The sequence below is a fragment of the Megalops cyprinoides genome, chromosome 22, assembly GCF_013368585.1.
Source record: "Megalops cyprinoides isolate fMegCyp1 chromosome 22, fMegCyp1.pri, whole genome shotgun sequence".
In the NCBI taxonomy this organism is placed as follows: domain Eukaryota; kingdom Metazoa; phylum Chordata; class Actinopteri; order Elopiformes; family Megalopidae; genus Megalops; species Megalops cyprinoides.
Genome location: NC_050604.1, coordinates 21807967 through 21825242, shown reverse-complemented (window position 1 = coordinate 21825242; position 17276 = coordinate 21807967). Strand labels below are relative to the sequence as shown.

The 17276-nt window shown below is 42.2% G+C and overlaps 1 protein-coding gene across 13 annotated transcripts in view; it reads left to right on the top strand.

Annotated features, from left to right (window-relative positions):
* Nucleotides 1–17276, top strand: part of tenm3 (teneurin transmembrane protein 3) — a 258447-nt gene that overhangs the window by 76580 nt on the left and 164591 nt on the right. For all 13 annotated transcript variants that reach the window (XM_036516752.1, XM_036516759.1, XM_036516756.1 and 10 more), the window contains exon 4: nucleotides 4263–4538. In XM_036516752.1, coding sequence (XP_036372645.1) covers nucleotides 4263–4538 — 276 coding nt within the window. The remainder of the gene's footprint in view (nucleotides 1–4262; nucleotides 4539–17276) is intronic.

Here is a 17276-nt window from a genome sequence, read left to right as displayed (position 1 = left end):
GCTGTAATGAAGGGCAGGGTTTTTGTTAGGTTCTTAATTTACAGGAAGAAAAAGAATGTTACTTTTACTTCATCGCTGTTTTATTGGTTGTTTCCCAACTCCAATTAACACTTAATTCATTTTTTTTCTTCTATAAATTATTTATGTTATAATGAAAGTTTCCATTGTATGTTAATTAGTGCTCATTTCAAGTTAATAGAATTTTAATTTAACTGTAGTCACTGTCTTTGAAATTACATGTCATGTGAAGGAAATCTTTTCTATTCCGTGTGAATTGTGTAATAGAAATAGCTTCTTCAAAGTCATCCATTAGTTTCAAAGTTCCACTGCATGGTAATCCTCATTATGTTTTACCAACAATTAAATATACAGGATTACAGACAGAGCACTTGTGTGCATTATGTGATGGAATCATATAAACCCAAAATATTACACAAATCCCATAATAAATATAGAAGTATAATAAATAATATTGTTGATAAGGTACTTTTATTTGTCTTTGAGGTCATTTCCAGTAGATTTTCTCTGTATGGCCAAACGTTATCAATATCTGTGCCCAGTTTCCAAGCAGCAAAAAATATTAATTAATTTTTTAATTAAAAATTGTCATTTAAGTTGAATATATTTTGCAAAAGACAACACTGAACACAGCATGCAATGGTTTCTGATAATTTAATTATTTCATTCACTTTTTGATCATTTTTTCAACCTTTAACTTGAGAAAATGACATGTTGGAAAAACTATGCTTATTCCAAAGATGTCTGGAGGGAAAAATGATTCTGGTTGGTTAAAGAATATAAACACTCCCAGAATTTAATAGCCATGTTTACCAGAAAAAAAATACTGAGAATGTAAATTGAAAACTGATTTTGAGGTCTAGTTAACCTACCCTACTTAAACATCGAGGAATTTAAAGCTGTTTGGTTTGGTTGTAGCCTTCATTCTTTTCCCCAAAAGGGCAGTAAACCATTTTTCCCTTTACATTTCTGTTTACAGATAGATTGGCCAGATGCCCTGCATGTCTACAACGTCAAAACAATGCAAACATAAAATCCTACAGTATAGCTTACATATGAAAAGGACCTGGAATAAAAAATTCTAATTCAGACTTATTCAGGGTCTATGTCTCATGCCTGCTCTCCATAAAACCGCCAGGAAACACCTATTGCTGTGATGGAAACAGTCATTTCAAGAAATGCCAGTGACGGCAGAGTATTTTAGGATCTAGGATTAGAGCTATTGCACATCTGTAGGAGAAAGGAGAAAGGAGAGTTTGCATAAAATCATTAACTGGTGGGGGGAAACGCAAATGAATAATGCATAGAAGCATTTTTTTAATTGGATCATGTTTTGAAATTCTCCACAGGAAAAGAACTTCATATTGACTATGTGTAGAATATTCTACTGACTTTGGAAATAATTGATGATGGTTTAAATTAGTTTTCTTGTTCTCTTGTTGTGGAAAACTGTATTTCCCTATTTTATGTTTTATTTTTGCTCAGTAGACCGTGAAGTTTTGAATGCGTCATTGTAGTTACAAGCTTGATATTGTAGATAATATTTTGTTACATTGATAAATTAAGCACAGTTGATATTATGTGTATTGTATGTGTGTGTGTGTATCCTTTTTGTGTATCATTTACCATTATAGTGTTTACAGAAAAAAACTGATTTCTCTATTATAGAAAATACCTAACAACAGATTTATGTTCATTTTTATTTGAGTAGTATTTTTGGGAGTAACCTCACTTTGCATTACTTTAGAATTTCCTGCTTTCATGATGTTTTTCTGTAATTCAGTGCAATTACTAAATAATTTGCAATGAACTTTATTTACTGCATGTTTACTTTTCTATAGAACAGTATGCTAGTGACTTAAGCTGTTTTTACTGTTTTACTGTTCATAATGATATGCAAAAAAATAAAATTAGAATTATGTAATGTGTAATAATATCAAATTAATTATTTTATGATAAATACTTCTACTTTTTTTATTATAAATCAATTCTATGATAATATTTAGACATCAGTGTCCTCTGAAAAATAGCAACACCAGCAGCAATTATTATTGTTGCTGTTCAGTTAAAAATATTTCTGAATAGGGGTGACATCACCATTTACGTGATTGAGGCTTGTATTGATTTTGCTGCTGCTGTGCCTTTGTGTGCAATTTTTTTTTTTTTTTTTTTTAATATGTCTGTCTTTGACGTGAAGTGTACATCTTGAAGCCATGAGAGAGAGCGTTGAAATCACCAGGCAGATTAGATCCACCTCAATTATTACTCTAGCCGCCGAAAACATCCACATTAGTCCCCAAAGAGAGCAGCGTGTCGATATTATACACGCCATTCAAGTAGGCCGAGTGTGAGGCGTCAAGGACCTCATAATGTGAGGTCCCATCCCACCCCTCCCCCCGGCCGCCATGCGCCATTTTACAGCTGTAAGCCCACCTGCGAAAACAAGCTCTGGTTGGTAAACGAGGAGCTCGGTGGCAGTGACTGCGCTCGTAAAAACGATGATCGTTATACGTACCGCGCGCGGCTTGTAAAAACGGTGAATCCGCGTAAATTATACAGGAGTACTTTAAACAATAGTGGGTACGGCTGGATGAAACTACCGCATTGCATAGGCTGGGGTAGGGCGTGCTCCGAAAACCTTTTCCTTTTTTTATTTACTTAAAAGAAGGACTGTCGCTTTGTCATTGCATGCACTTTTTTTAAGCGGAAACGAACAAAAATATTTTGAGTAGCGGGGTTGAGCAGTAAGTTAGACAAATGGTTGCTTGAACTGCATACAGGGGTATGCATAAATTCACTTTGTTTCTCTTCAGTAATACACAGAAAGGAAGTTAGCCTCAATACCTTGTGTTATAGTGTACACAGATAGGACCATATTGTAGAGCTTGTATTATGGCACTTATTGTATTTAATTGTTATGTTTTCTGAGGAGTCTTCTGATAAGCCATGTTTGCAGCTTTCGGCACGTAGAACAGTCCTAATTTGCTTATCTCTGAATTAATTGAGCATTTTTGGATCAGTTTATACTGTATGTCTGCACTCCTTATTTCCTTTCTGTTCTTTCTTTGGCCACCCGGAGTGTGTGTGTGTGTGTGTGTGTGTGTGTGTGTGTCGTGAGAAGACGTAATCCAAAAGCTCGGTTCTAGTAGTGTTTCATTTAGATGCCCCGGAATTGAAATTAAAGACCACCAGTAGACGCGCTGTGGTTTTACAGAAAAACTGTGTTGCCAAGAGCCCTTAAATGTGCAATAAATATGAAGTTTCTCCCCGCCACATGTACGGGACTCAAACTGTGTGGCCGCTGTTTACAAAAACATTGTTTTTGGGTAGGGGTGTAGGTCAGTTCATGTCATCCCCCAGCAAAGGCGGCCCTATCACTTTCCTCTTTTTTTTTCCATCCTTTGGGTAACCCGGGATCTTTCCATTGTTCAGCGCTCCCCGAGCGGAATGCCCCCAGACTCCATTTACCTGTCAGCCAGTGCTTTTCTAACACCTGGGGGCTGTTTATATGCTCTCGGAGAACTAAGAAAACAGACCGTAAGAGAAACAGCCGGAGTCACTGGGGCGCAGGCATGAAGGTGCCTGGCGGAATGGGGGGGGGGGTCTTTCTTTACCCCCCCAGCTTGAACACAAGGGGGAGGTGCAGAATTGCCAAAAAAAAAAAAAAAGTGACCCTTTTTTCTGGATGCGGATACCTTTTTCCTGCCGCACCTTAAAATTACCTTTTGATGGTCCTGTTAACTTGATGCTGATGGAACTTCACGCAGTCGTGTTATCCGTATGTCATGGAACCTTAATAATGTTTACAGCTGTCCATAATGGATTTAATGAATTCATTATTGACTTACGCATTTATGTACAACTTTATGTATGATTTGAAATTTTTTTTCACCTGATCATAAAGAATTGAAAAATTGCCACAAGTAGAATGAATGGAGAGTGGTTTACGTGTATAACTTGTTATGTTAAAGATGTTAGAGGGCGGCAATGTAGCATAGTGGTGACGTGCTGGGCTCATAACTAAGAAGTTATGAGCTCGGGCACTGCTGCTCGGGCACTGCTGCTGTACCCTTGGACAAGGGGCAGCAGTGTAGCATAGTGGTCAAGAGCAGGACTCGCAACCAATAGGTTGCCGTTATGATTCCCCGCTAGAGAACTGCTGTTGTACCCTTGTAGTGGTACCTTAGCAAAGACAGGGTGCATGATTCATTAAAGCTCCTCTTATTTTTTTTCCCATCATGCAGCAGGGCAGAACTTTAACTTGAGGCAGCTGGGAATATGTGAGCCCGCGGCACGCCGGGGCCTGGCCTTCTGTGCCGAGATGGGCCTCCCGCACCGCGGCTACTCGGCGGGCCCGGAGCACGACGTCGCGAACGAGGGGGTGATGTCCCCCGAGCACGCCATGCGCCTGTGGGGCCGGGGGGTGAAGTCCGGCCGCAACTCGTGCCTGTCGAGCCGCTCCAACTCGGCCCTCACGCTGACCGACACGGAGCACGAGAACAAGTCCGACAGCGAGAATGGTGAGTCTGTCTCCCGCCTCGGCTCTCGTCAGTCTGCTTCCTGTTGTCCTCCCGTCTGTCTCCCATCGGTCTCTGTCTCCAATCCACCTCCCATTAGTTTCCTGTCTGTCTCCCATCGGTCTCTGTCTCCTGTTCATCTCCCACCCACTCCCCATTAGTCTCCAGTCCACCACCCATTGGATTCCTGTCTGTCTCTCATCAGTCTCTCTCTTCTGTCCGTCTTCTATCCACCTTCCATTAGTCTCCTGTCTCTCTCCTGTCTGTCTCCCATTCACCACCATCTTCAGTCCATCTTCCAGCTGGGGGGTAAAGAAAGACCCCCCCCCCTCATCTCTTCTTGTTCGTCTCATGTCTGGCTCCCATTTGTCTCCCATCCTCCTCTGGTCTGTCTCCCTCTCCCACCGTGTAATCCTGGGTGTACCATGCTGCATCGAGGAGAACATCATCAAGACATTTCCCCACCGCTCTAGACCCAGAGCAAAAACAGTGACCGAAACCGAACGTGCGTTCACCACTTTCACTGCTTTGGCGAGAATGAGATGAGAGGGGGCACTCTGTGTGTGTGTGTGTGTGTGTGTGTGTGTGTGTGTGTGTGTGTGTGTGTGTGTGTGTGTGAGGCAGACCCTCTGATTGGCGGAGGTGTTGGGTGGTTTACCGAAAGCTGTTGAGGACGGGCGGGATTGCCCCTGTACAGCCGCTGTAAGCGAATTAATCAGGGCTTGATGGCTCTGCTCAGAAGAAGAAAGGCGAAATCCACACAGGACCCAGTCACCTGCTCTCCGCAAGGATGTGAAGCAAGTTTTGATAAAGTTTTCCCCCCGGGCTGGGGCCGTAATCAAAGATGGCTTTGTACATCCCTCTCTCTCTCTCTCTCTCTCTCTCTGACTTTTCCGAGACATTTCAGAAACGTGGAGCCGGCTGAAGGAGCAGGCACAATGGCTGATTAACGGGGCTCAGTGGTTTGAAGTGCAAATCGTGCTTGAGAACGACAGGAGAGATGTGTGGGTTTGAACTGTTGCGAAAGGGACGAGGAGTAATGCTCTCCCTTAAAAAAAAAAAAAAAAAAGAAAGTGCATGTTTCTTTGCTGTTCAAAGAGTGCTAAATTTCCAGTAGTCATTCTGGTGTGCCTTTTGCAATCAAACACACTACGAAGCATTTGTTTGCAGTGAAGGTTATCCACCTCCAAGTTCCTTCTTCCAAGGTGTATCTCATTTTTAAAAAACGGGGCTTTTAATTAACCGTCTTGAATCGAGTAAGTGTTTGTTGGGTTTAATCCTGAATGCTGTATTGAGCGAGTAGTCTAATCATTAAGTGCCTGTACATACTCAGCAAAGCTAACTGCATACAGGTTTAGCAAAACAGAAATAAGGGGTGTGCTTCTCAAAAGTAGGCTTAGTTTGGATATGTAATTCAAATTACACAAGAGATCAGACTTCTTGTGTTGTCGAAGTGCCTCTTCCCAACGTCAAATAGTGAAAGTCAAATCTTTATGCATGCAGGTGCTGTCTGTAAATTAAGTGACCCTTATGAAATGTCAAATTAACATTGTTTTCTCTTAATTAAAGATTAAAGAGTGCTGAATTAGCTATTTTTTTATAATAAAGGCAATTATGATTTGAATTTGTTAAGCACTCACTTAGATGCTCAGAAGCTAACATATTCCAAATCATTAGCTGGCATATCCTGAGGGAGGAAGGGTAATCTTACAATTACAAACAGACGTTGCTTAAAATCCATCATATTCTTATTCCTATATGTTATATTTTGCTCTAGATGCGGATCATTTTGATAGAATTCACATTGGATTTAACTCTTAAGTGAATGGAGGCTTTGTGTGAGAGCGTGGTTAAGTGTTTTCTGAAATGGTAGAATCATTAAGCTGAAGGTGCCCGTTAAGTTGCAGTGTGTGGTTTAAGGTTTTTAGCTCAACAATTGACATGTGTGGAAGAAAAAAAAGATGTTTTAAAAAGCCTGTGTGGTGTGTTGCTGGTTAGCACCTGAGGAGCATTTGACTGCTCAAAAGGTAACGTAGTCTCCCTTTCATTGAATGTGGGATTATCAGCAATGTTGTCATTATGCTGAAAATAGCTTTTTGTTGGTGTGTCAAATGCAGAATTTTACATTTGCATATATGAGGCATCAACTGTATAGTGCAAATGTATGGAAGGAACGGGGCTAAAATTACTTTGAAAAATTCAGGTTAAGATTTTAAGCATGTGTTGTTTTTTGGTTTCATTTAAAATGAAGTTAGTCTCTTCATGGTATAGCCAATTACATGACAGGTTGTTATTTTGTCTTAAGTATTCAATATTTAACATCCGATCAGAGAAGGGAATTGTGTCTGGAAAGCCCGTATTGATGGCTGCAGTCACTTTCTGGGAGTTAATATGTTATTTCTTGCTTTCAAGCACAGCCGGTAAAGGCCCAAGCCAGAGGCCCCTCCTGTAGCAGTTTCTCCATTTACCCGAGAAACTTTCCTTTAAAAAGAATCACGAAGGAGGATCGAAACGCCGCTGTAAATCACATGTGGAGTGTTGTTGGCAATCGTTCCCGGGTTTTAGATTGCAGTAATGGAGACAGGAAATTCAGGTCACCCGAGTCCGGCGCGGCTCTTGTGTGCGGTGGGGGGAGATTGGAGGGAGAGGCGGGCGGCCGCGCAACAAAAAGCGGGGCGAGCTTTCAGGGGCGATATTTGAGACGGGGATGCGCATCGCCCCGGCTGCCACCGCGGCCGCCCGATGGGGCCGGCGGAGAGCTTCACCCGTCCTGAGGGACCCGGAGGTCTCCAATCAAAGCAGAGTGCTCTGACCGCACACTCTTCCTTTCACATCCCTGTGTTCGCGGCACAACAGCCACAGAAAACAAATAGCGCTATCCTCTGCCCCTTTTTGTCCGCCGTTAAAATCGAGCCCGGTGCCAGCGTCTGATCGTCGTGGGACTCTCACTCCACACACCACGGTGGTTTGCGTTCTACATTTTGGCGAGTTTTGGCGTCAAGGCCATCCGGTTGAGTCAAAAAAAAAAAAAAAAAATCAAAAAAAGAAATAAATAAATAAGGCAGAGCTCAGAGCTGCTTCAAAATGGCACCCTGTTGCCCGGGTTACTTGCGGCCATGTTCTCGCGGTGCACGTGGTGCCGGGTTCCTGTAATGTCTCTGAATCTCTCGTTTCAGAACTACACTACTCCGCCACTGATCTGCACGAAACTCTGATGTCTGATTCCTCTGGAGTCTGTTGGGATATGTCTGGAGGGCTTACTGACGATTTGGGGTCTTGTTAGCGTGGAACCCCGCTGTGGCTTTTATCTCAAGTTTTTTCACTACAATTTTTTTTTTTATTACTGCAATATACACCACATGCAAAAAGAACCCGGCCTGCTGAGATGCCCTATATTAGATGAAGTGAATTGAGGAGGGGAGAAACCCCAACCTCGTCCCCTTTTTCGTTTTTTTTTTTTTTTTTTTAGGAAGGTGCATCTCATCATTTCACCATAGTTTTTGTGCTGCAGTCACAGCTGAATCCTTAGATAAAGGCAGGGTGACAGCCGAGGTATTCTCACTATATACGGCTGATGTCAGTGCATGTCTGGATGTCGTTATTATCGCTGTGTGATTGATCTTCTCACACTGAACAAAAACAAGGCTTTTCATTTTTCATTACAGACGTGAACAGCAGTATGCCAGGAATAAAAAAAAAAAGGGAAGAGTTCTATTTTTTTCCCCCCTTTTTACAAGTTAAGGTTTTTCACCCTTGGCTGTTACACACTGTACTGCAGTTTTCATTTGTGTGAATGTTCGCATTCGAAACAAAGTGACGCGCCCATCTAAAGAGTACCCCTCTTTATGCCAACCACCACTGCACAGTGTCATTTCGGAAATTCGAGAGGGCTGGGATATTAATCAGGTAAAATCGTCATATGTACGAACTGATAACCACACTGTTTTCTTTTATCTTCTCTTAATGTAGTTTGTAATGTAACCCTAATTGTTCATAATAGTTTGTCATTTTTATAATGAAACTAGCTGCATACTAACTGCATTCTTAAACAGCACTACAACAGTTGTCCTGTACTTTTTAATATTTAAGGCAAAAATGGAGGTAACATATTTTTCGCTGTATAAATTGCTTTTATTACTATCCAATACTCAAAATACCATCAAAAGCATTATCACCAGGAATCCATGCTAAACATGCGCTTTCCCCTATAAAACATTGCACCCTGCTATGCATATAGTCATATCGGGAAAGTAAGCTCTTGGCTCAGAAGTTTAGCCCTGGACCCTGGGGTAATGTAACGCGATGCCTCTATGGGAATCCAAACATCTATCTAAGGTACTATTTACATTGTACCAAAACCACAGGAGGTACAGAGATGTTTACAGTCTTCTGCAGATGTTTCCATCACATGTCATGGATGATGCCTTTTTCTGAGAGCGGAGAGCAAACCCAGTGCAAAATCTGAATGGGATGTAAATTTTTGTTACTCCTTCATACTGAACCAGCCAAGGCAGCCCCAGAGAAGTTGTGCACTTTTTGTAGCCTGTGAAGTATAAGGAATCTTGTAGAGCACTGGGGTGGAATTTAAATGAGTGCTAGCTGCTTAGTGAAATATTGAAATGAAGAAAGCACACAACATGCTTTGTGAACAATATCTATACCCACAAGGCTGTCAACATAAATGTCAATTAATATATTTCCTAGAAACGCTAAGAGAACGGGAACCATTTGGGAATTATCTCAGACCTATTTATGCTGCCAGAATGCCTCTTCATTGGCTGCGAGGTGATCTACCTAAATATACATGGAAATGGATGGGGGAAAAGCCCCTCAGAAATCAGAGGTATACCAGGTCAGAGAAACAACACTGAAAATTGTGTCGAAGCATTGAATCGGGGGGCCCCGTCTGCACAGATTTTGTTGTCACTGCATAAACCACACAGCAAATCCTTTCCCAGCTGGAGGGATTTGGTCAGCTGTGTCGGCCCCTAGTCTGTAAGCTTCATTTTTCCAGCGTTAATCCTCATTGGTCAACGCAGAATTGCTGTGCCATTGGTCCGCAGTGCTGTGGGGCATTACGTCATGGTTTTTTTTTTTTTTTTTTTCTCCCTCCTTCAGGGCAATTTACAGTGCTTATAATTTTTGCATCTTACACCTTCTCTGAGCCATTCATGTACCTGATTTAGGGCTTCAGTGAGTCTCCCACGCAGGGAACCTTAGGTATGGAGTCCAGGGTTCTAACCACCACATAACAATCAGTCGAAATGCATTTTGAGATTTCAACGGCGTGCCCTTAATTAGATTAAGAAATGTGTCGACAACAACCCAAATCCTGCAGATATCCTAACCAGCTTAGCCTCTCGTCGTAGACACTCTCTAGGATCAGTGTCAAGGCAGGAATTGGATGCTGAATTTTTTTTTTTGCTTGCTGGAACATATTCATGATAACAGCAGCCATATGTTTGTATGTATTTGACTTCATTCTAAGGTTCTGACAACTAAATCTTTGTCCTTGTATGGGTGGTGTCATCACATCCCCCCCCCCCCCCCCCATCCGCGTCCTTATCCAACAAATGAAATTACATACACATTTAATCTCCGCTCCAACCCCTCCTCGGTGAGCACTGTGTCCCAGCCATCGTGTCTGTCCCGGGGTTTAATGGGCCCTTCTGAAGGGGAAGGTAGTGAGGGGGCAGGGCTGCCATTGGCTCTGCACCCAGCCTTTGTTTTTGGGTCAGATGTTTGTGTTGTGTGTTAGATTTCCTAGAGGGCATTATCTGCCAAAGCCAAATATCTAACATCTGTTTTGTATATATATATTCGTTTTTATTTTTGTTTTTTTTTCCCTCCTAATGTTGGGTGGTGTTGCAGAGACTTAATTTTGTCATTAATTTAATAGAAGATAAGTACATAAGTAGTTTAAAAGAATTTGGGCATCAATTAGGCAATTATCCAATCTTAAGTGCTGACAAGATGATCGAGAGAGAGAGAGAGAGAGAGAGCGAGAACGAGAGAGGGAGAGAGATTAGCTATGAGACAGTGACAAAAGATAAGGTTCAAGGGGGGAGACAGAAACATACACAGCAATCTCTCCCAATGTAAGCATCTCTTCTCTCACGGCCAATCAGCTCCGTTTGGATAGGCAGACCGTTGCACAGCTCTGTGGTGGTCTCAAATCTCTTTAATTATGGTGTGCATTCGATTTCCTGTGTGTAGCTATTCGCTGCTAAGAAGCAAACCTCAGGGAAACGCAGGCAGTGACTCTGCCCATTTAATGGGAGGGAATGTGAGATAATCCTGGATTTCTAACTGGCATAATAATAAGTTAAATTATTAAGCTAAAATTATTAGTAGTAGTATTATTAGCATTATTGGTATTATTATTATTGCTTTAGTACTAGTAGTAGTAGAATTATTAGCAGTGGCAGTACAAATAACATCTTCATAGCACCTTTCATGGTTTTCAAAGTGCTTTATCATGAGGGGAGATTCATTTGGGTCACTGTCACAGAATTACTGAACAGGTCAAACTTGGGGGTGATAAGAAGGCCAGTATGTAGATTACTGTTACCAGATACACAGCAGCGACATACCACCTGTATTATCGTTGGTCTAAACACAGCTTCTTAATATTAAATGGGTTATTGCCTCTGACATTTCCCATCTTTAACCCTCTTCTAGTCCTCATCTAGCAATCAAAAATCAACCACTAGGTTTTGTCTTAATAATAGTTGAATTATTTTGCTCAGTCACTGAGAGTGAATGAAGTTGAAATGAAATTGTATGTAGTGTTCTAAAAGACCCTTAAAACATTTCCCATGGCACAGCTGAAGGTCCTGCAGAATCCTTAAATCATCTTGCTGTTATGTACTTAGACTTTATCTTATTTAATTTTTTTTTTTCCATTGCTGCATATTCACATTTGCCGGCGGCAATTCCATTGCAGTTAAAGATCAAAACTACTCAGCTTGCAAAGAAAAAGGGGGAGTTTTATTTCATTATGTCAAACACTTGATTGCATTGATGGCAATAAAGTTAAGTGCACTTCTCTTTATTTGCTACCTTGAGAGTTCACTGAAATAGTTCTGTGTTCACTCTTCAGGAAACAAAGCAAACTGTCACTTTCAGAACAGTCATTGGTCTAACTGGATAACAGACTTAGGAGATGAGCTATCAGGTAAACATTGGCTTTTTCTGTGTATTTTGTCTACTTTTAATGTGAACCCCGCTGTTTTTAATTTTTTGTGCTTACAGAGGACGTTATCAGAACAGTCTTGGCGTGAATTACTTTTTCCAGGGACTTAATATTGGGAAGGCTGCTTCTGCAGTGTTACAACATGCATTACAAAAGATAACTTTTGTCTGTAAATTGTTTCTTTTTTTTTTCAAAATAAGAAGAGCAAAGCCAGGATAATCTCCCTTTCAGAGGCAGACTTGTTTTTTTTTTCCCCCATTAAGAAAAGAGCATCTAATGGTGCATTGTAAGCAAATGTGACCAATGGTATTGTGAGGGGGGGGCTGTTTTCCCCTGTGGGTCATGACCCCAGCCTCCCACTGTGACATCAGTGACTGCCTTCCTTTGTTGCGCTGGATGTGCTATCGCCGGATGCTTACTCACGCTTATCAGAGACAACAGGGCCTGTATTTACAGAGAAACACTCCACTTCCCCTGGCCCTGGTGCAGGCCCTGCAGCTAGATAGAGATAGCAGGCAGGTAACTGCTATATCTGTGCTCCCCCCCCATCTCTCCTTCCCTCATGTGGCTCCGGCCCAACCAAGCAGGGAGCACAGGGGTCATAAAATTACACTAAGACGTTCAAAAAAAAGCCTGAACTGAAAAAGCTACGCTACTCCCCAGCCACTGACTTTCTGCTTTCTTACACATTTTATCACCAGTGTAGCGTTTAATTATGCTGTTCGTAGTACTGTTCCCTTTTTTTTATTATTATTATATCTTTCTGCATTCCCCCTCGTTTGTTTGTATGCTGGACCATATTTTATTTCCCTGGAGATGGAATAGAAACATGATGGACAATCTCAATTTGCTTAAATAATTCATGTACAGGTCAGGGCTCGTTTAAAGCCTTTAATCTTCTCATCGCTCTTTGTTTATTCATTGGTGGGAATCCAAACAAAACAGGGGGACGCAGCCAGCGAAAGCAGTTTTAGCCCAAGGCCTGACATACAGATACATATTAAACCGTAAAGCTTGCTCTTTCCACATGCGTGTTCGGTTCAGAGTGTCAGAGCTTCGGTCTGAGCCGAGTCGATGGGCATGAAGCTCGCGCGAGAGGCACACAGATGCAGCTGCACCGGGGGCCGGGACGCCGAACGGACGCTGGAGTGCGAGGACAGATGTGCCCTTTTCTAGGGGGTAAAGTGCACTTGGCAGGAAAAAACGGGAGCCCCCTCGTCGCCCGCGCCCCCCCTGTCGGCGTGATCGGTATTGATCAGAGCCGCCGAGCATGCTGGGAGCGCGGTAGCCCTCAGAGCGCCGCGCCTGAGCCTGGTGCTGCGCTCAGACTCCGCCCTTTGATTGGCGGCCAGCGGAATTATTGTATAACTTTTCTGGTTAGAGTTGAAAAGCCTATCAGCGGGACTTTTGGGAGGAATAATTCCTAAGTGAGCCCGGTGTTTCTAACAAGCCTCAAAACCACTTCAGACCCTTGGCAGGAGGAGACACCGTGGTGAAAGAATGCGTAATGTGCTGTTTAGTTTTCAGAAAGTTCTGCCTTTTCGAGACAGAGTTAATTGCGTCTCGTAAAACTGTAGATTTGGGAATGTGTGCCATTATCCTGCCATTATTACAGGGTTGGACTGGAGTAAGCAAGCACCGCTTTCCTGTATATTATAGCAAAAACTGAGTTTCAGGCAGTTCAACTGATAGTGCTGGCGTACGATCAGTCGGGTTTCTGACCTGTCAGTTTGGGCATCACATTTCAGGATGGTAAATGTCATCCATTGATAATCCAAAACATAAACGCACCAGTCCCCCCCCCCCTCATTAATTTATGTGACTAATTCATAATGTATGGAGTCTGAAAAATAGAAGGCTGTTTTGTCATGGGTCTAAGACCAAGCCACAGGCCATCTGTGATGTGTTTCAAGGAAAGAAATTGGATAGGGTCACTGTTTATCTCCGGCATGCCTCAAGCTTACATGCTGTCATTTTTTTTCTCTCTCTCTCTCTTTTTCTTCTTGTGTTTGGACTCACACTTATCATTAGAAGCAGAATGTTGAATGAGTAGAGCACATTTCTTTAACGCATCGTCATCGTACCCTAATTGCCCTTTACTGTTTTCATTTTTTTTTCTAAACGCTGTAACGTGCTTGGTTGAATGGTTTTGTGGGCGACTGTAACCGTGACAGAACCGTGACACGGACGCTCGCGCGGTGGCTTCAGTCGGCCCGGAGACAGACTTGCCCTCTCGCTCCTCTCCGCGAAGCGACCTGTGCGGCGTTCTATTTCCGAGCGAGGAACGCGAGGGGGGTGAGAGCTGGCGGAGAGAGAGCGCCGCCTTCTTTACCACCCTAATTGATTTCACATGTTGAATACGCTGTGCGGTTTGGAGTTTTTTAGGATACGACCCAGAAGCGGGGGAACACAGGAGGTTTCGATCGCAATATAGGCCAGGCCTTTCAATTACTAGACCTTGCAATCTATTCCAGAGGAAAAAAAAGCCCCCTTTTTTGGTGCAGGCAGGCGTTTAATTGTGTAACTGTGTTAATTAGTAACTAATCAAACACTTGAAGAGCCGCTTGGATATTTGCCTGAATCAAGCAGGAGAATCAATGCTGTCATATGGGCAGCAGTTTCTTTCGGACAACTTTTTTTTTTCTTCCTGAAAGCAATACGAATGGTGTTTACTTCCAAGATGTTGCATATGTTTTTGTTCCTTTAAAGTATTTAATTCAGAAAAATTTGTTCTGTGATCCATCAAAAGCGGTAACAAAGCTAAATTAATATTTTTTTCCTGCCAGTTGTGACAGTAAAGTACCAATCAGTGTTTAACAGATGAGGTGGGTGGTGCAGAGATGGAGCCGCAGTGATGAGACGGGATACACAGCACAATAAGATACAGTATAATAAGTTTAATACATGGCTGCTCATCCATTCACTGTGGGCAAAGTTATACATTCGGTTGAGAAGAAGCTCCGGTGAAAATGTGCAGTGAATCTAAACTTGTTATCCTCTTGTAGTCTCTTTATTCTTTGAGGGGGAGAAATGAATTATATCACCCCCGTGATACTTAAAGGCACAAGTAGCACTCTGTTTTCTTCATAAATGCATTAGAGTGAAAGAACACCATAGCAACCATTTTGAGTCGCTATATTTTTTTTTGGGGGGGGGGGGGGGGGGGTGATGATGCAATTTTGGTGCAAAATTTGTGTCTTGTTCTGAAATGCTCAATGGAAATCATAAGAAAGTAAAAGTTGGCTATGAACTGAGAGAGAGGCACATCCATTAACACGTTTCTAAAGCTTAAATTGAAGACATGGAGGAGTGTCTGTAAATGCGTTGAGCAGAAATAAAGTATTCGCAATGGATATTTCTCCATAGTGCCATTCACTGCTGCTTTAGCTAGTAATTTTGGACACTGAAGCAAGCACCCACCCTGTAATCACAATGCTTACTTAGATGATATGTAGAAGTTGCTGATGTCTAAATGTCTGTTTGTCTAAATGTAATTTATTTGAAATCTCAAGCGCTACTGAATTTTTTGAATACCTAGTGTGATCATTTTGGGTGAACAGTTATTAAAACTACAGTATCATAATTCTTCAGAACAATGGCACTTCAGGTACTCATCTTAAAAAACAGTCATCTTCTGACTGACATATTTGTCCAGTTAATGTACAGGTAAAGATCACATAAATAATAATTTTAATAATAAGAACAACAATAACAATATAGACAACAAGGGATGTCTTCGTTGATAATGTCATATGTAATATATCAGATCGTCAATTTGACAATAGCAATAGAGTTCATAACCCTGGAAGTACTATTTAAAATCATCTGCTGTAGATATTGATAAAGTTGAATTGTTCCAGACATTTGTTTTCACAATATATTTGGTAGTCATAAGGGTTTAAGGTTTGGCATCTATGCTAAGGAACATCTCTCCCGTGTAGGAGACACTGGAATTAGCCTTTCCTCTCTGCTGAACAGTGTGTTTCCTTAAAATCACGGCAAGGGGAAGGGGAAAAAGAAACAAAGAAAGAGGCAAAGTTGAGGATCAGGCTGGACTGTGAGAGCAGTGTGGAGGCAGCTTTGGAGAGATAAGTGCCCCCCGGAGCTTTGAAACAGATGCATCTCCGCTTTCGAAACGGGGGCATCGGAGTGGCCGAAAGGTCACGCCGCCGCCAGTGCGGTCCAAGGACATCCTCCCCTGACCACATCTGTCCCTCTCCCCATGCGCATGGCACCACCGGCTTGGGACGGTCACGCTTCCATGGCAACCGCTGCGGCCAGCGGTTCCAGAGTCTTGGGTGACTCTGGCCTCGGCAACGCGTGACAGGACGTCTCGGGCGCTGACTCCTGATACGGCAGGGAAAGGGCGGCTCTAGCCGTTTATCAGTGGTTTCGCCTCCTGTGGGCTTTACACACAGCTTCATGTCAAGCTGCAGAGAGGTGGTTAGGGATCACAGCGGAGCACATTAGTCAGTTAAGATAACGTGCTGCTCTCCATATAGCCCCCCCCCCCCTCCCCCCACCAACCTGCAATGAGCAGCTCCCTCACTATCTCTGCAAAGTAGAATGTTACTCCAGGTCTGTTTAAAATCTGTGATAACATGGCCATTTCAAAGCTGCAGAGACTAATTTCATTCCTGCTAACTTTGATAAAGCCCCAAGAATCTCTTTAACTTCAGATCCTGTGGGCTATCCCTCCTTGGACATGGGTACCGAAGTAAAATCCTGGCCTTTAATTGCCACTTTTCAATAATTGGATCCTTTAAGTTTCCTGTCTAATTAGCTTGTGATTATTCCCAGGATATATTTTTATGGATTGTAGAATTACTACGGGCAGATTACTTTTGATTTATTCTCAGAAATAGTTCCTGAAATTCTTGAAAATATGCCCCCTGGTCATTTTAGTTTTGCATCACAAACCAAGAAGCATAATTACGAAAATTTCTTGGAAAAATCAATAAATGGATAAAGTGTATGTTTAAATCAAGGGGACATGAAAGCCTTGGAAGGGGCAGTGTCTTAAAAAAGCACTTTCCTCGTAAATGAAGTGAGGTTCAGAGTACAGTACATGTAGCAGCGGCAGTAATTGTTTAGTTTTTTCCATTACTTCATATTAGAAAACCAGACTGAGGTGGACACAAGCTCACAGTGCCGCAACGGATCATGGCTTTACAGTTTTGAAATTGACTGTAGCAGCTCCTGCTGGGTTTGACCACAACATTTGGTTTTCATTGTTTGTTTGTGTTTCTGTTTGGGACAGAAACAAATGCACAGTTATCACAAGCTAACATCAGCCCTTAATTTACAAGCGGGCGATTTCAGGGAATGGAGTCAGTCATATATCCACATTAGCCACTTAGCGAATGCAAAATGGATACCCGTTAACTTTCATATTATTAAGAATTCTTAAAACCGAGAAAGTGGGTACAATGAAATTTTAATGTGACATTATTGCGCTTGGCACCTAATATGAGACCATGAATCTTAATATGGTACTGTGCAGTTGGTTTCCACAGTACCCCGCAGTACCTTCGGTTCTGTGATGT